We start from the raw sequence: 19,771 nt of genomic DNA on the forward strand, positions 1-19,771 counted from the left end.
TTTCCCTTTCATTTACTTGTAGTAAACCACCATCAATATTCGTCCAAGTAAGTTAATAGCATATCATCCTTCTTAGACTTGCGTCTGCTAAGTAAGGCCTTAAGCAGACGCTTACTTTTACTAGGGTGCTGTTCCATATCTTTGGAGTTGTTTATATCAGAATGTAATCGCATTGAAGCTGATTTGCGCGGCTCCGAAGGATACTGCTAGAAAGAAAAGCATAATGGAGATGCAGTCAAAGAATACAATCATGATTCATCTCATCTTATGGTAATATATCAAGATTATTATTTTAATTAGCTTTCCACTTACCCTTAATCTCGCATTTGAAGGACTTGTAGTTCTGTTACTTGAGTTTGGAGTAGTTGATCTACTAGTCTTTGGTGTTGTAGATCTACTTGACATTGATCCGGTTCGTGAAAGTGGAAATCGATGTGGTGAGACCGTCCGCTTCTCTATAGTACATACATGTTAAGATTGCAATTCAATTGAGAAAATCAATCTTTAGTATTAATGTGAGAATGACAAAGAAATATATATGGATGACCAATGTAAAGTTATTGAACTAAAAGTCTAAAACATATCATATTAGTCAATATGTACAGTACCTAAATCTTTTTTGGCCATGCTGGTTGAAGTGAATGAAAAAGCTCCAACTCTCTGAGGTTGTAAAGAAGGTGATGGGGAATTCTCTTTACTGTATAACATGATTCAAAAGAATTGTATCAAAATAATTGTGCAGTTTAGGGAACAAAGGTTGGTATTGAGAACTGACATGCTTAACAGTATGCTGAATTTGTATGTACCTTGCAGTAGAAGTCGGTGTTTCTCTTAACGAAGCTCGAACAGCTTTGAGATACAAATCAAAAAAGATATATACACTTATGTCTAAGGTTGTTCTATCTTAAAAAAGTGGAATGAAAGAAGTTGAGTGAAATGAGATACCATACCATTCCTGAAATGATGCCAATCATCTTCATCATCTAGGTTGCATCCTATATAATTTGATTTTGTGAACTTTGTACCATGCAAAGTCTCCCCAACTGAATTTGTGAATTAAGTTATGATTAAAAATCACAGGAATATTGCTTGCTAACTACGAAGCACGGACATTAGATACTGGCACACGACACTAACACTGCTATATTAACACCCCATAATAATTTAAGAAAATTGAAGTAATTAACAATAGTCACATGTGTTGGTTTCGTGTTGTTGTGTGTACATGTCTTCAATCTGAAGATTTAGGGCTACATAGCTTGCTAATGCATAGTGTGAGTGATATTAACAGATAACATAAAGGGAGTAAAGAGAAAACTTTTACCAAAAAAATTTAGAATAGAGTTGAGATGATGTCTTTATAAACTTGCCTGGCAAAATGTAACGCTTGTGATGTTTTGGAGTACTGATCACTAGAGCCTGCTGTGTGTGCCCCTCATGATCCATAAAACCTTGGCATGTCTTTATTCTCTAATGTATCACATTATGGAAAAATTATGTTATGATCTTAGCAAAATGTTACAGTTTTCTAGATGGAAATTCACCATACTACCTTGATCCAGTGTTATTTAGATTATTTTCTAAGATTTAATTCATATACACTGTAAGTGTAAAAAGTTTTTACACTGTCAGTCAATCACAACCGTTAGATTGTTAAAGATGTTTTATTTTAACATAACTATCTCGAAAATCATCTCTACTAATGGTTGTGATGTTCTAACTTTGAAGTTCTTCCGTTAGATTGCTGAATGCTAATAAACTTGCTTAATATTATGCTGAATTTGAAGGTCTTCCATTTTTTATGCTAAATGAAAGTGATTAAGCATACCTGTTCAATACATGATAAACGTAGCTCTTCTCCAAGAACATTAGTGACCTTCTCATCTAACAAGTCACTCACCTTATAGGCCACAGAACCTAAATGATCCACTGTATTTATCAGAGCTTTGATTGCATAATCCTTCAATGTTTCAACTAATCTGCAAATAAAACACAATAATAGATAATGAAAAGTAAAAAGAGCGTATAATGGATACAATTGTTTATGCTCGAGAAAATTAACTCACACTTGTTTTTGGTCATCATTGGTGTATGACAGTTCAAAATATTCAGCTGCTGAGTACAATTGTGTTCTCAGATTTTTCAAATCCTAGAGATATAGATTAAAAAAAAAGGAAAAAACTTAACAAATCACACTTAAAAACTCAACTATAGATTAAAGAACAGTTGAAATATTAGAGAACAATTTTGACAGCAAAATGTAGGGATGAGTTACTGGATCAAAGTTACCTTTAGACTGTCATCAAAAAGCAAGGTCTGATGCATGAAAACTTCATCATAATTGGAAGCCATTCGAGATGCAGGCTGTGTTGGAATCTTCCCCATGAAAGAAAAAAATGGAAGAAGGTTCGATAGTACACCTACTTTTATCTATAAAATTGACCAAGTACATGCAAATTCAAATTAGAAGAGGCACAAAAGTAAAGAAGATAAAGTTGGTGAAGACAAAGAGAGACATGATATAGTATCACAATTCACACTTTAAAACAAAAACCTTAGGTCCAAATAGTTCAAAACTAAAGCCTATGTTAAGTCCCATCCAATGAAGACAACAACCGGTCAACAATTAACTATGAAAGCACTAACACAAACACCTACACCAGACACGATACATGATACTAGTACAGTTGTACTGATAATAATTTAAGGAAATAAAAGTTGTATTGGTATTAGACACTGACACGTGTTAGATACTAGACATACTTTCATCTGAAATATTGGTGTTGCATAGACCTTTAGTTTAGAAGACGGATAAAGGAAAAGGAGACAACCTCTTTACAAACAACCACCATTATGATAAAGAAAATATAAAAAGATGATATTCTTATAGAAATGTAACTCTTATACTATCAACATACATAATTTTTCTTTAAGAAAACGACTGAATATAGTGTATTATATACTCTCAACAGTTCTCCATCCATGGCAGGCAAGAAATCAAACAAAAGAATAGAATCATATGATTTTGTCTAAATCTTCATCAACACATATTGTACTAAATTTCCAATTCACCCTCAAAAGTAAAGCAAACACAATCCTTTGAAACAAAACAATGAGGAAGCTTTGAAGCGAATATATAGTTAGAATTTAATTTGTGCCTTATATACATAGGTTTGTTTCTAAATTAAGCTCAACAACACTCTCATTCACCCCAATTCAACCAACTTAAAAGGAGAATATAGTTGAAAGTAAGTGAAGATTGTAACCCATTTGTGTACTTAAAGAAGAAAGAACGTAACAAACAAAATGGGCATGCAAGGAAAATGAAGAAACAGAAACACACCTTGGACTCTTGTTGAGTGAGTTTCTTGGACTTGTTGTTGACACAATGATTGAGATGAAAATCCACATCTATTTTGAAACCAAATGTGGGAGAAAATGTCAAAGAGAACACGTTGTGGACCACACTTTACATTCAAACATTCACCAAAATGGCTTGTGACAAGGCAACAACTAAATTTAAAGGTATAGAGTTGAGAGAAAAGTGATCAAGATTTATGGAGTTTATGTTTCAAGCATGTTGGATTATATGTCATATAGGTTAAGGCTCACCGATACGCCGCTAATTATATTCATTTGTAAAAATATCATATCAATAGTTTAATGGACATACATTAATGTATTGTGTAATGTATATACACAGACAATTAATATTAATATAAATTGATTATATAATTAAATAATATAATATATCAACAAGAATTAATAAATATGATATTGAGGTGCTACAACCAAAATATAAGTATTAATTAACTAATTAACCACAGCTTGTTTTAACAAATAATGAATTAAGGATCGAGTCTACAATAAAAATATATAAAAAATAATCTATTTTTACAAGGAGCAGAAGTACTAAGCTAAAAGTTCCGTAATTATATCTCATATGGTAACACAAATTTGAATCTAAAGATACATTATTTATCCGTATTTGTTGTGTATGGGTACTATTTATAGCTTTTATAGAAAAAGAAGTACAAATTGAAAAAGAAAGTATGGTTGTGATAGCATAATTAAGCTGGCCCACGTGACCACATGTTATCATTTTCATTCTTGATGATAGTTTTAAAGTTTTGTTTCCTCAATTCCGTGAGTGGCTCCTATGATTTCTGAAAAACAAAATGAGTAGTATACGTTAGTCTACTCTTTGCTTTTTAACCTTTAAATATTGTTTTTGGAGCTTCTTTTCAATCATTAGTTTTGTGGCCAACGAGGGAGTCAAGCGACCGGAATCATCAAAATGTTCAACATGTTTTTGCATCTCTTCAAATATTATTTTAATTTAATTCTAATTTTTATCTTTTTATTTTTATTAATTTAAAATTTTACAATTTTAGTTCATCTATTGAAATTTATAATTAAAAAAATAATGATTTATCATATTTTAAATTATGATTAATACGTATAATTAATGCATTTAGATGATTTTATATCATTACATTGCATATCACGTGATTTAAAATACGTTAAATCACAATTTTTTTTAACTAAAAAATATAATAGAGTGACCAAAACTGTCAAATTTTAAAATAAAGGAATTAATTTTTGCAAATCAATAATTATAAAAGATCAAAACTACAATTAAATTTATTATTTATTTATTACTCCCAACCTCTAATTATTTAAATATTATTATTATCTTTGTCCTTATATATAAGATACTACTAAATAAATCACGTAAATTAATAAAGTTAATTATTGTATTAAATTTATTGGTAATTGAATTGTTTTATTAATTTATTTTTAAAGAGAGATAATTGATTTATAGTTCTATTGTAACATTTATTATAGATTACATAAAAGACATAAAATAATTAGAATTAAGTTTATAAAAAAATAATTAATGCAATTGAAAAAACGAAATGATCTTATAAAAATGGACAACAAAAAATCGCAAGAGGATAATATATTTAAAAATAGAGGAAGTATCTATTATTAATACTACACGGTTACTTTTTATAGTAATTATACATAATTTTATATATTAATTACACTATTAAACTTTTTTTTAATAAACTAACAAACTTTTTTAATATGGACAAAAAAGTGTCTTATGGTCTTATAAATAGGGAGGGGTATAATTTTAGTTTTTTGAAGGCTAGTAATAAGAGATCTAAAAACAAAAACAAAAAAACAAAAGTTTATTGATAAATTACTCTATCCTATCTCAAATATAAGTAACCATAAGGTTAAAGAAAATGATATATATGTTCTAAATTTTAGATTAAATTTATAAAAATTACTTATATTTAAGAAGCATAACCTAATTATGGTTATAGCAGATTGCTTGATTCTTTGGAGAGCATTGCTATTTCTTATAAAAAAAATTACACACAAAAAAGAAGAATGTAAAAAAATAAAGTGTTTGAAAATATCTCCCATAATAATTAGTAATTCCCTTCTTTGAAAAAAAGTATTTGATAGCATCATGCTAATCTATCATGCTTTATCAAGAGCAGTGTTTATCGTTCCAAAAGTTCATAGCAAATACATTACAGGCGGAGATTGTAATATCTTTATTTTTAATTATAGGACTATATTTCATTTTTTTTTCTTATCCATTAACAAGACCATCTCTCTCCCCCTCTCTCTCTCACACACACATTCAGGATATTAATAAGTGCATGAATAAATATGTAAAAGTAACACTTTGTAGACAATTTTATAATTAGAAATACTTTTTTTAATATGCATAAACTTTTTTGAAGTATCTTATCATAGTTGAACTAGATTTTGGTTAATCACTCCCTTATATCTTCAATTAATAATAATTCTTGTGATGATTCCTAGAGTTTGTTAATTTGTTAATAGAATCAAGTTCTTTTTCTTAGATGGTATTTTATATCTGTATCAATCTAGTTTTATTTTATGACGTAGTATGCATCATAAAATCATTAGACAACGAAATATTCATGTTTGTTAAAACTGATTTTGAGAAAACTTACGATTGTCTTAATTGAAAGTTTGCATAAAGTTGTTTGGTGGAATGTAAATTTCCGCCCAAACTCATTGAAATTATCAATCATTGTATCTCATCTCCATCTTACAAAAGTATATGTACGAAGACAAAACTAATTCATACTCCTTTCTCTAGAAGAATACAGCAAGGACACCTCATGCCTTTTATCTCTTTGTCATTTTCATGAAACAATTTTCACATATCATTGTTGATCAAGTGGAGTCTCAATATTAGAGTCTCATACGTACAAGTAGGTATGACCCTCGAATTTTCCATCTTCTTCTTGCAAAGGCTTCTGTAGAGCAAGAGCATTATATCATGTGTCGTCTTGATTTTTTTTTCAAGCTTTTGAGCAATTTAAAAGATTAATAACACAAAAAAAAAAAAACACATTTGTTTTTATTCAAAATAAGTAGACACTCGCCTTCACGAGACGATTGTGCAACATACTTTCTCTGAAATGAAACATAAATAAGATTAGTTCATATTCCGGATTGAGCTTTCATGTAAATAGTCGAATAAATATAAAATTTAAATGTTGCTAAAGATAAAATATGAAGATTTTATATGTTTTATAGAGGTAATAGGTTTAAATGAAGGGACACAAGAGAGATTTTTCATGTAGAAAAATTAAAAGGAAAAAAGCCCGCTATAGTGTGCTTGTTAGGTGATTTGGGCCGGTTGGCTCCTTTGCCTATTGTAGGCGTTTGGGCCCTTTTGAAATTCAAAATCTCTTAATTTTGACACACACACACCCCACCATAAAAGGTTAAATGTAGCCTCTTTGTTATCTTCGTTTATGATGGAAAAAAAAATTACCATAGTCTAATTTAAATCGATCATAATGAGTAGTTTGCTGTTGATTCATTGAGATCAAGTTATTATATTAAATGGTTAATAAATCTTATTTAAAGATGAATCATTGAAAAAATCTATATTTAAATTTTGATTAAAATAATTTTTAAATTAAATTATATTTATTTTTTAGTCGAGTTTCGTATTATCAGTATTTATTATCCTAAAAATTAAAGGATTAAGAAAATAATAATAATAATTGAACTCCATTTATTTATTTTTTTATAATATGAGGAATGAAAAGAGCTACTACACCACACTGCCTCAGCATGGATGAGCCCAAACAATCAAAAAAAAGAAAAAAATAGACTTAACTTTAGAGAGGGAGGGACAATAGGAAAAACATTACAACCCATTTAATTTGTAGAAATAATTTTAAATTTTATTTTTTAAAATTTATGTTTATTTTACTTATTAATAAAGAAGGTGTAGAATTGATGAAGTGAACAATTCATATGTGTTTTTAAAAATAATGAAAATACAAAATAATTATTTTAATTCACATCTTTTTATTAACAAATTAAAATTGACGTAAGTTTTAAAAAAATATATTTTTATAAAATAAAGAGACTCTAAAAAAGGAACTGATCCAGTTATTTTTTATGGTTTTTCAATTTTAATTTAAAGTATAAAAAAATATTTAAAGTATAAAATGATACGGTGCTTAGATGTTATATTATCAAAAGTTTTCCATTTAAATTTACAGTTTTAAACAAAAATTCAGAGGTAATAAGTCATGACAAATTATGTTAATTATACAAGAATACAATTGATAATGCTCTGTATATTAGGCTGCAACGAAAGAAATCATAACTTGTATAGATTCTATAGAACAACTTAATTTTCATTTTTTGACTAAAACAAACTAATTAAAAAGCTATACATAATTTCAAAATCAAATTATATTCAGTACTCTCATAAAAACAATTTAACACAATAGAGTGATATGAGTAATATAAATAAGTGATTTTATATAACTACAAGAGTTATAATCAGGATTTTTTTTAACATTTTTAATTTTATTTTGAACACAGTAATAACGTAATCTAATGAGTTATGATCAAATAATGTATTTCTATAACATGTTAGTATAAAATTAATTTACAATAAATTGTATATATTATTTAAATTTTAATTAAGTATTCTCTTTATATCATAATATAAGTAAAAATTAGTTAAAAAAACCGAATATGTAATTCAAATTTAAATTACGTATTTTTTTTGTTTATATTATGAAACAAAAAAATAGTATAAGAAATTCACTAAGATGTAGTACCATTATAATTCAACGTGAATCACTGTTATTATTATGACCTACTTTTTTTATGTTTTTATAATTTCTACTCATGTACAGATAGAAGTGGTATTGTCATAGAAATTTGGTTTGATTTGTTGGAACTCAAAGGAAGTTGAATGAAAAAGTGACTATTGATTGGTTAAAGATGAAAGGGTGTGAATTAATTTTGGGTTCCTTGTTGCTTTTCTTGCTTGCGCCTCCATGGGACCACTTGCTTAAAGCTTCCATAAATGCTTGCCTGCAATTATAAATTGCTTCTTAATATGATATTAAGACAAATAACCAAACCTTATAGTAAATGATATTAATACGCAACAAACTAAAATAGTCACTAGCAGTGCTTTCTCGTTATCTATCTATTCTAGTGAAACTTCAACTTTTCTCCCACCAAACATCATCACAGCATTAAGTGCTACATTCATCTTGCATTTTACTATTACTTTAATTTCCTTTTCTTTTCAACCATAGAAATCTAATAATTATACTGTATTTGTTCCTAAAATTCAATGAATATTTATTTTAGTTATTGTGATTGTGATTGTGATTTTAGTCATTAGTCCTCCTAAAATTCATATTTTAAGAACAAAAACCAATATTGCAAAACTACAACCAACATAACTAAATATTACAGAGATTAAAACTTAAAAAATAGTAGAATCAAAAGTAATTTTTTCTATTAATTCAACCCTCTAATTCTTATAGAAAAATTATTTTGATTTAAAATTTGATCAAAAAATAAGTAATTTTGCCAAAAATTGTTTTGATTAAAAATCCAACTCGAATGCAATTACAAAAATTTAACCTTACTTCAAAGAATAAAAGAAAATCAAAATTATTTTGTTTTAACAAATTAAAAATAAATGAATGGTGCCTCAATTTAAAATAAGAAATATTCATCTTTATCTTAATTATAACAAATATGTAAGTTGTATATACTAAACATTCGAGTTTGTTTTTCTTTTTAAAAATTAAATGATGAGCCAATCACTTTTTACATACATGTTTATATTTAATAGAAAAAGGAATAAAAAAAAACTTTTTAGTCATTTGAAACATGGACCACATGTTAATGAAATTTCACAAATACCTTTATCTATCAATGCCTTATTTTCTAAGCAACATATACATACGATTCACAAAAAATATGGAGTTAGATTTTAAATCAAGCAACCATAAAACCAATAACTATAGGAAAAATGGGGACATGGTTTGTACTTCTTTCTAAACATAAATACATAAATTAAGATTTTTAATTTTTAAAAACTTCACGATTGTGGTGTCAAAAAAACCCCATGATTGTCAAGCATAAATACAAGGTTTTATCTGATCTCTTATCACACCTATTCTACAAATTAGAGTAAATCAAGACGGTTTAGGTTCGTTTTTATACAATTAATTAATAACTTAGAAGTAACAGTTGTTAAGTTAATTAAAATGTTTGTTAAAGTTAATTAATTTAAAAATATAAAATTACATAAAATAAATTTAATTTTTTTATTAATTTAATTTTCATCAATCTAATAATTTTTTTAATTATTTATCTATTTTATTTATTTTAAATTAAAATAAATAAATATATTATTTTAAAAAAATTGTATGAAACAAACAATTAAGTCCGTGATCTATGAAATTGAAATTTTTTATCATAAAACTTTTAAATACATTTGTTCTTCGAAACAATTTTAGACATCAATATAATTAAAAATATATTTTTTCATAACTTAAAAAAATTCTAAAGAGTCACCCTCAATACAAATACAAGGTCAAGAAAAATAATAATTACTATCAAATTCTAAATCACAAATAGTGTGAAAAGAATATGTAACATCCATGAAGACTATTAAATTTAGAAGATAATTTTTGTCTTAAATTAATGATCCTCACATTCTTAACGAAAACTTAAATTTCATAAAATAAAATTGATCAAACCTAACATTTTATAAACTAAATTAGCAATTCACTAGAGAAATTATACACATAATTACATGAGACATTATCTAAATTGGCCAAATTCATCCAACAAAAACTAATTTAGGTAAAGAAAAATAACTTCAATGAATTAACTAGTAAATCCATCTCATAATAATTGCAAAAGTTTTATAATAAGTAAATCATTTATTAAAAAATAAATTTAAAATAATGGATTCTTTCAATTTTTAAAATATTCATTTTTAATTATATATTTAATTAATATTAGTTGCATTATTTCAAATGTTATATACAATAATTAGCATAAATGTTAGATATTGTATATATCTATTATTGTGACGTAGAATTTTTAAAGAACAGTCCAAAAACATATGCAACATGAATCAATAAAGAGTATAAAGAGAAATGATGAAAAGAGACATACCCACAAATGTGAACTTCCATGTGAGAGGCTCGAGAAACTTCCCTTTCTTCTAACCCTTGTGATCTTGACTTTACTATTACCATCAACACTCCAACTTGAAAAGTCAAAACTACCCTCACGGTCAATTCTATTATTTTTCTTCAACCCACCCCACCTACTAGACCCAAAATTAAGACTCTCCTTAATATTATTAGAGTCTCTATACGACGTCGTAAAAGAAACGGCGCGTCCAACGTAAGGTCCTTCCAAAACCGTTGTTGGTGACGGCGCGTTAACTTTAACATTTTCCAAAGACAACAACCTCGGAGGAAGTTCTAACGCTCTAACAACGTTAACTTCTCTGTCTTTGGGTTTTGATTGTGTGTGGCACGGTCTAGGCTTCCCTGGTGCTTCCTCCCATTTAAACGGTACGGATAGAGCCGTCGTTCGCGGAGGCGGTGTAGGTGCATCCGCCGTAAAACACGGGCGTGCTGTCGTTATTGAAAGTTTGTGGGGTGTGTTGTAGTAGCTTATTTGTTCATGGTCGAATTTGTTGTTCTTTTTTGAAGCCATGATGTTTTTTTTTTAGTAGTGAAGTGTGTTGTGTTGAGTTTTGATGTGTGGTTTTTATTTATAGAGGGGGAAACGGTATTTAAGTGTGTGTGCGTGGAATTTGTGAGGCTCTTTGTGGCGCTTATAATTCACGAGAAGAAGGAACCATGCGCGTTTTTTTCATTATGGAATGACGGATTAGTCCTCAAATGGGTCCCACTTTGACTCTTTCTTGAGGGGATATAAGGACAATCAATGGACTTTCGCCATGACTATAAACTATGTTTGTTGGAGACAAAAAACACCAACTTATAAACTATAACTTCTATTTGTTTGATAAAAATCATTTATAGATTTCTTGTGTATGTTAATTACAGTAGCTTATGAATTTATAATTTGTAATGTATCAGTTTTTACTTCTAATTTTATTTTATATTTGTAATTAATTTTTTAATAATTTTATAATTTATTTATTATAATTTAAAATAAATAATTTTATAATTATTTAAGTAAATTATTTATTTATAATTGATTTATATAATTTTAATAACTAATAATTTAAGGTAAATAATTTATTTATTATAATTTATTTTAAATTATTTATAGATTATTTATTAAAATATATTAGATAAATAAATAAATTAAAATATATTAGATTGATAAATTTTAAATTTTAACTTTTAAAATATTTTAATTATTAATTGATAATATTTATTTTTAATTAAAATTATCATTTTACATTTTTAATTTAATTAAACTGTTAATTTTATCAACTTTCAGCTAGCTTGACAACTCTCAACTAATTCTATTAGATAGAGTCTAACACTTTGCTTATATTATATATACAGTTTTAATTTTATTTACTGCATTAAATATATTAATATAATATTTTTTTTAATACTATAATAATCTAAAATCTAAAGTAATATATATATATATATATATATAAATATAATATCGTCTTTGTTATAGAGTGTAAAATAAATAATTTTGATATTTTAATAATTTAGAGATTATTTCTTAAAATTTTTAATAAAATAAAAAGTTATTTTGTATTTATTTATAGTAGTAAAAATATATTTTTAAAAGCATTAGTTATAAAATATAATTTTTTAAAAATTAATTACTCATATTTTTAAGCACTTTTTATATTATTTTCTAATTTTGATTTTTTTTTTAACTTATAATAAACAGAACAAATAAAAAAAACATCCTATAACTAATTAATTGTAACTCTTTACAAACAAAACAAAAAAACCCATGGTACTTGGTCCACCAAATCATATTAATTTCTCAAATAAAAATAATATATTTTTATTTTACTTAAAATGAATATAATATCTTGGAGAGTAATAATTCGATTCATTGCATAAAATAAATTATTTGGAGAGAGATGATCCTAACTTTATTATTATTTTATTGACTTTCGATTGAATTATTAGAAGAAGTTTTTTCAAAAATTAATAAATAAATTATTAATATTTTATTTAATAATTATAGAGAAAAAAATTAGCAAAATTAATGACATTTTTAATCTATTTTTTTTTATATTTTCCAAAAAATAAAATAAGACATTTCAACTATTATATCGCACCATCAATAACTCATGTAAGATTTTCATCTTTTAATTAAAGAAGAAAATAGTGTGCATACATTATAACACTTCAATAACTCATGTTAGCAATATGTTCACTACTTTTATCATGATTTTTTAATTTATAACTAATATTTCTCATATGAGCAATGTGCTCTCTTTTTGTCTCATGATTTTGTAATGTATAATTAATATTTCTCTCATCTTAGTATCTTTATTAGCCAATTTACTTGTACCAAGTAGAATATTAAATAATTTGCAATAAAAACAAAATATTTTATTTAATTTATATAAGATTTTATCGATTTTAGTTTTAAGAATATTAGAATATTAAATAATTTGCAATAAAAATAAAATGTTTTATTTAATTTATATAGGATTTTAGTTTTAAGAATATTAGAATATTAAATAATTTACAATAAAATTAAAATGTTTTATTTAATGTATATAAGATTTTATCGATTTAAATTTTAATAATATTATAATGTGATATTTTTTATTAAATAAAAAAATATTTGAGATATTTTTATTAACTTAAAAATTTTGTTTTCGTTTCGAATATGAAAACAACTTAAATTTTCTATTTTATAAACTTTCTTAAGTTTATAATAATCAAATAAAAATACGGTTAGCTTCTATATGGAAAAACAAATAACAAATAAATTGGGTTAACTTGTATTCCTTACGCTCTCAACGACATAGAAATTGGTTAATGTTTATGGCACAAAATGAAAAGTTTGAATAAAACACGTAAATAAATGATTTTGAAAGCTATGTAATTGATACAAGAGTTTTCAAAGAAAGGGTGAATGAGTTGATTAAAGGGTTAAGATTTGTAGTTTATGTATTCAACAGGTTACTCCTTGTAGGTTATTTTTATCTTTGTCAAGAAATAATTAGGCTATATTGTTTTTCTTCATAGTATTTTCACTATTTAAATTTTATAAATTCATCATTATTCCATTCTAGTATCTTTTATGTTCAAATTTAATTTAAATTTTCTATTTTATCATATTTAAATTGATTCTTTATATGTGATTTCATTCTAGTGTCATATTTTTAGGTTGACATTGTGGTGTCAATTGATCATATCCCCATATATATATATATATATATATATGGGGAAAAATAAATGACGTAGGTAGCAGAGAATGTGTGTCAACTTCCTTGGGATGTGCTTATATCATATTCAAAAAACTAGATTTCGATGACCTTTTTCAATTTAGTGGTGTGTGCAAGAATTGGCGGGAGTTTCATAAAATTATACATTCATCAATATACCTCACCAAAAAATTTATCACTCAGAATGATTTAACAAACTTTCTCTATTTTGGATCTTCTAGCGGATATTTGATTAGGGCAGATAACTATCATTCATTTGTGTTCATGAATCCATTTACAAGGAAAGTGATTCTAATTGATACCTCCTCAACTTTTAAAGATAAGGAGGTATCAATTATTTAGGAAACTGATACTTAATTTAAAAAATGATGTTGTTCAACTTTCTGATTTTGCTTACTATGTGGCTTTATGTAAAAGTTATCATAATTTGCATATCTATCGAGAAATCCATGGAAAGTTGTTGATTTTACACTTTTGCACGATGCCATATATGTGATCACTGACGAGGCCAAAATATTGAATTTTGCATATATAAGGTTTTTAGAATTGAAGAATATGTAACATCTTCCTCATATGTAAGGTTGATTGATTGTGATGGACAACTTTTAGTGCTTAATATTATTTCCAATGAAATACTAAACTTGTACAAGATAGACTTTTCAACCATGAATTGTGTCAAATTAGAAACTTTGGGTGACATTGCATTATTTTATGCTCCCAAGGAAAAGTATTATGCATTGAGGAGCCCAGAAAAGTGGGGTTATGGAAGGAATTATGTTTATGTCATCGATCTTCCATCTAAAAAATGCAAAGCGTATATAGGGGATGACAATGAATTGCCAAAGTTCATTATTAGACTTATATATAATAATACTCAAACTTCTCCTCCACCCTACTTGTTGGATTGGTGTTTTAGACATCAACACTATGAGGTAGATGTAAGGACCACAAATGGTGAGAGCTTCTAGCAAGACCAAGGCCCAAGAAGAGGATATCAATTCAGTTGAACAGAATTCTGAAATCAAGGAAGGAAAGGGACAAAGGAATAAAAGAATCAGCACAAAATTGAATGGTTATATAATTAACTAAATGAGGAGCTAATTATTAGGGTGTGAAAAGTCTAATGTATTTCTTCCCCTTTTAGACTCTATCTGCTAGTACCTTCTCTTTTGAGATGTTTCTTTAAGTATTGTTGCACTGAATTGTAAGATCACTACCTCTTTGGTACTTTGCCAAGAGAGTTCATTCTGAAATAATACAAGTGATATTCTGCAAATTTAAATCATAACAGTAGATTATTATCTAGTCGAGTAACATGTTTATTCTACACTGTGTAGTTTGTGATCTTTGTGTTTGGACCTTGTTCCTTGTGTGTCTCATATATTACATGAGAACAGTATTAAGTTTTATTATTCATAAATTCGAAAAATAAAGTTTATCTTTGATCTACACACATAGAGTTGTTATTGTATGTATATTTTAACTCTCACATTCCCCATGATTGAGAGGCAATAAAATTTGTAATGATATTTGTACTTGTAATTATACATGTTAGTAAATTAATGTTATTGCGAGGTAAAAAGTGTACCATTTGGCTAGACATCTACTAGCAATCCCAGTAGAGAGGGAGAGATGGTAATGTTGTAGAGGAGAATTCGGAGAAGCAAGAACGAGCAAATATGTTGAAAGATGGTGGAAACAACAATTCAGATAATGTAATGAGATCATCTATATGCCTAGTCCTGTTTCATAACTACTTTAAAATCAGCCCTATGAAAGATTTAGGTGACACAAACGTGATTCTAGGAATTAAAATAATTAGAGATGGAGTAAATATTGATTTATCTCAATCTCATTATATTGAGAAAGTGCTAAAGAAATTTGATCAATTTGATTGCAAACCTGTTTCTAATTCATTTGATCAAAATATTAGTTTACAACCATATAAAGGATGCCATGTGGCACAACTAGATTATTCAAAGGTAATCGGATGCTTGATGTATGTCATGACATGTACCAGACCTGATATAGTATATGTTGTAGGCAGATTAAGTAACAATTAACTAGTTTAGCAATTTTCAATGTTCAACAAATATGACTGTCTCTTGTTAGAATGGCTAATAAAGTGGAGTTCTAAAAGAAACGATGGTTAAGGGGATGCTATCTTGAAACTTTGCAATCAGTAATGGAATGACATTGCTTTCAGTACTAAAAAAACGGAAAACATTTCTCGTATTTTAACATTGTAATTCAAGTTTAATGTTAATTAGATGTAATAAATAACTAGTCTTTTAACATCTACTTCATCATGTGTGTCTCGTTAATTTTGTACTTACGCTTCTATAACAATTATATCAGTTTTCTATAATAAGAAAGTAATAAACACGAGTGAGATAGTGAATTCTGGTAAAAAAAATCTTTACACATTTTAATATCTTTTTACATGTACAATTATATATATTTTGTGAAATTAATTGTTTAAAATATTTGATTTAGATTGATTTTATAAATTTGTAAGTAAATTTGAAATTATTTGTTATATTATTGAAGTGAGGCAAGATTTAGATGTAAGAAATGTTCTTGTATAAAAATTTATAGAAACTATTTATAACATACAATACTTTTTTAATGTATCAAAATTGTGATATATATATAATAAATGAAATTAGGTACGTTGAAAATGAAATTGTCTCCCAACCGTTAGTATTAGAGCGTCATTGTGTTTGGGCTTTCAACTGTTAGTATTAGAGCTTCAGATATTTTTATAAATATTACGATTACAGTTAGATTTTGGTATTTTGATTTAGAGGTAAATAAAATTCAATAAAAACTATTTTAATAAAAAAATTCGAATTCTTTCAAACTATTTGTTTTTATATAAAATTTATTAATTCAATTACTTGATTTCGTGTTTGATCTATTTATTAAAAAATAATTAATATTGAGAATTAAAAAAAATTGCATAAACATTAAAAATGTTTTGATATATGAAGTTTGACTTCAAATCCTTTTGGAAGAGTGGCTGTTTATGGATTGGGACTTAACAAATTATCACTAATAAACGAAATTAAAACCGATTAAATAGTTGTCGGTAATCTTGTGCATGTCTTACGTACGGTGTATTAATATGGATTCCATGTTATAGCACAGAATATTTAAACAAAATCTTGAAGACGCTCATTGATGTTGGATCACAACCATAAACCCGATAGATTTTTACAGTATAATAGTAGGTGTTGAAGGAATGAAGGGGATCATAGGGAATATTAAACTAACAATGACACCATGCATATTAGTTTGTTTGAATTGTTTTTTAAAAAACGACTTTTACATGATTGAATTTATTCGATTTTTTTTTTCTTTCATTATTTTCTTTTTTTTTTCTCAAACATAAGATATTGGTATATTTTGGCAAATGTCAAATTATCCCTAATCTAAAGTTGGTCATACAGTAACAACTAAAAGTTATTTGCTCATAATTCGAAATCAGGATTCAATTTTGAAAAATCTTTTGGACATTTTAACTTTTCTTATTAAAGAATGTACAAATTATAGATCTTGAATTAATATGATCCTTTATTTCAACACGCAAAATGAGTTATTTTTTGGTAATAAATGTAGAGGCCAGAAAGTTTGTTGAAACAAAATTCAAAATTATTGGTCTAAATTGTTTTTTTATTAACTTATCATGTTGAAGGCTATGATGTGACCTGTTAAATGATTATTCAACTTTTTTTTATACGAATCTCATATTAATGTCATATCACCGAAATTTTATATAATAGTTTACACAATGAAATTAAAATATTTTGAATGTTTGCCTTATAAATTCTTATGCAAAAATTTTCATATGATTGTATGACATTGATGTGTGATCTATGTTGGGTTCAAATAACACTTAGAGCAAATGCACATCATTCTTAATAGTAATAAAATCAAGGACATCTGACCAATATATCACACTCAATGGATTAAAACAATAACACTAAACTAGTCGAGTTAATTTCGACATTTGAAGTTTTCTGAAATCAAAACAGAAAAGTGAAAAACATGCACCAAGCAAATTTAAAACATGAAAATACTAAGTATGGTAGTTTGACTCATACCAATTATAAAAATAATTCCTATTGATGTCAATCATATACTCTACAATTTCTAAAAAAACATTATAGTTGATGATAATTAACTTCTAATTAATTTTCATCATTCTCATGAATGCAAGATAATTAGTTAAAAATAATAATAATAACTTGCAAACTTGTAACTAAATTCCAATTGAAATAAGGATTGAGTAATAGTGATGATTATTCTTAGGAATATGAGTTATCTGACTTTTTATATTAAATTGTTATTTGATAATTGAGTAATTATATTAGTTTGTGTCCTTTAATTAGAAATATCAAGTTTTAGAATTTTTTTGAGTCATGCACAACTTTATGCTTGTTTTTCTTAGATTTCATCTATTGCTCTAGCGTGTAGGACCAAGTTCTGAAAAATGCTCCAAAGTGTTGCAGCACCAATGTGTGACTGTTAATCTTGAGAAGAATTGAAGACCTTTGAATTGTTAACCTGGAGCTGAGAGATTGAAAAGGACACTAACACATATGAAAAAATGTGTGGTCATAGTTTGTGTGACATGTGCTAATGGCAAGGACAAATAATATTCTCATACTCCTTGGGCTTTTTCCTTTTTATGATCATTCTAGGGTTGAGCCCTTTTTATGATCATTCTAGGGTTGGCTCATTATATAATGGGAGAGAGTACAAATATAACATTAAGAAACTCTCAACGCTAAGTCTGATTATGGTTGATGTTCTACTTTCACATATCTTCAGCCTCCATTCTCATACATTATCATTTATTTCTATTCCTCCTTAGCATAACTGAAAGAAGGTGTTCTAGAACCTATTGGAGCATCGGTGACTAAAAGATCACTTGATCTCTTGGGTGGTTCAACTTAAGTTATTTCGATTTTAATTCTTTTAAGTTGTAATGGATGTATATATTTGCTCCTTATATATGATTTATGTCTTGCTCACTATAGCTAAAACATTTGCGTTAGATTATGTGAAATTTGATATGAACTATTTATGTTTAAAGTGTTGTGTGTTGGTATAACGTTTATGCTCTTGTATGTTTATGCTACATATTTATTCGAATGACACTTAGTTTAAATATTAGTCCATTAAATGTTAAAATAATTTAATGAATGAATTTCAAGAAGCTAACATGATAGTTTAGTTAATTGACACATTCAATTTGTTGGATCATGAGGGGAGTTTGGGGGATCAATCATATTGGATCAAGAGCAATCACACAAGTGAGTTTGACACTACATCTTAATTCAAAACTTTAAAGCAAAGAGATTATGAATCATCTCACTTATATGTTGTTCAACCATCAGTTTCCTAAATAATATAGAACTTCTAACTCAACACAACTAATCTTAACTATTTAGACATAAAATTAGAACCATAAAAGTGAATGAATATTATGCAAAATTGTATATAATAAACTTTGTTAAAGGGTTTTTGAAACTCTTATACGGTTGTCCATTGATAGTCATGAGGTCACTTATCAATATAAAAATTACACTAGCTTTATGAATCCAACCAAAGAATAAAAAGAGCTTTATGATTGAAATTTCAAACCTCAAATGTAGGCAATATTAAAGAACCTCCACAATAGTCATTATTCTAACACAATACATGAAAAGTTAGTCCATAATCCACCTCACAAAATTTGAAAAGGGGAAAAAGAAAGGAAGGATAAGAAGAAGAAAAAGAAAAAAAACAAGCCGCAATTATTTGAGCTCTTTTTCCTCCATTTGTTGTTAAGATTATATATGTTATACTTTTGTAGTAGATAAAATATATAAAAATAAATAAATAAATAACCTTTTGAATTTTATATTAGTTTATCTTTTTCATTGATTATAATGTTGTATACATCTCACTTGTTGGAATGGTGTTTCGCTTTTTCATATTTGTTAGCATTACTAA

The 19,771-nt window shown here is 26.7% G+C and overlaps 2 protein-coding genes across 6 annotated transcripts in view; both read right to left on the reverse strand.

Annotated features, from left to right (window-relative positions):
• LOC101489421 (protein ABIL2-like) overlaps positions 1-3,615 on the reverse strand; it is a 4,107-nt gene extending 492 nt beyond the window's left edge. Inside the window, exons 1-10 of one of the 5 annotated variants that reach the window (XM_027333316.2) lie at positions 3,344-3,615; positions 2,290-2,376; positions 2,067-2,149; positions 1,829-1,979; positions 1,371-1,470; positions 951-1,043; positions 807-849; positions 609-697; positions 313-455; positions 1-206 (exon numbers count right to left, since the gene is read on the reverse strand). In XM_027333316.2, coding sequence (XP_027189117.1) covers positions 33-206; positions 313-455; positions 609-697; positions 807-849; positions 951-1,043; positions 1,371-1,470; positions 1,829-1,979; positions 2,067-2,149; positions 2,290-2,352 — 939 coding nt within the window. In that variant the 5' untranslated portion in view covers positions 2,353-2,376; positions 3,344-3,615 and the 3' untranslated portion in view covers positions 1-32. The other 4 variants (XM_027333315.2, XM_073367000.1, XM_027333314.2 and 1 more) reach the window with 4 other exon arrangements.
• A 4,540-nt stretch (positions 3,616-8,155) lies between these two features.
• Positions 8,156-11,171, reverse strand: LOC101490168 (uncharacterized protein At4g00950). Its single transcript, XM_004498454.4, has 2 exons — positions 10,522-11,171; positions 8,156-8,406 (listed from the first exon to the last, which is right to left on the reverse strand). The coding sequence occupies exons 1-2, from the start codon at positions 11,071-11,073 to the stop codon at positions 8,329-8,331; spliced, it is 630 nt and encodes a 209-aa protein (XP_004498511.1). The 5' UTR covers positions 11,074-11,171; the 3' UTR covers positions 8,156-8,328.
• Positions 11,172-19,771: the final 8,600 nt, after the last annotated feature.

Source organism: Cicer arietinum, chromosome 4 (genome assembly GCF_000331145.2).
Source record: "Cicer arietinum cultivar CDC Frontier isolate Library 1 chromosome 4, Cicar.CDCFrontier_v2.0, whole genome shotgun sequence".
NCBI lineage: Eukaryota > Viridiplantae > Streptophyta > Magnoliopsida > Fabales > Fabaceae > Cicer > Cicer arietinum.

What these genes read in the sequence shown, in the direction of transcription:
- LOC101490168 (XM_004498454.4), bottom strand. Translation starts at nt 11,073, where the DNA reads ATGGCTTCAAAAAAGAACAACAAATTCGACCATGAACAAATAAGCTAC. An exon ending in ATGGAAGTTCACATTTGTGG is followed by an intron (nt 8,407 to 10,521) that starts GTATGTCTCTTT and finishes TTATAATTGCAG; the next exon opens with GCAAGCATTTATGGAAGCTT.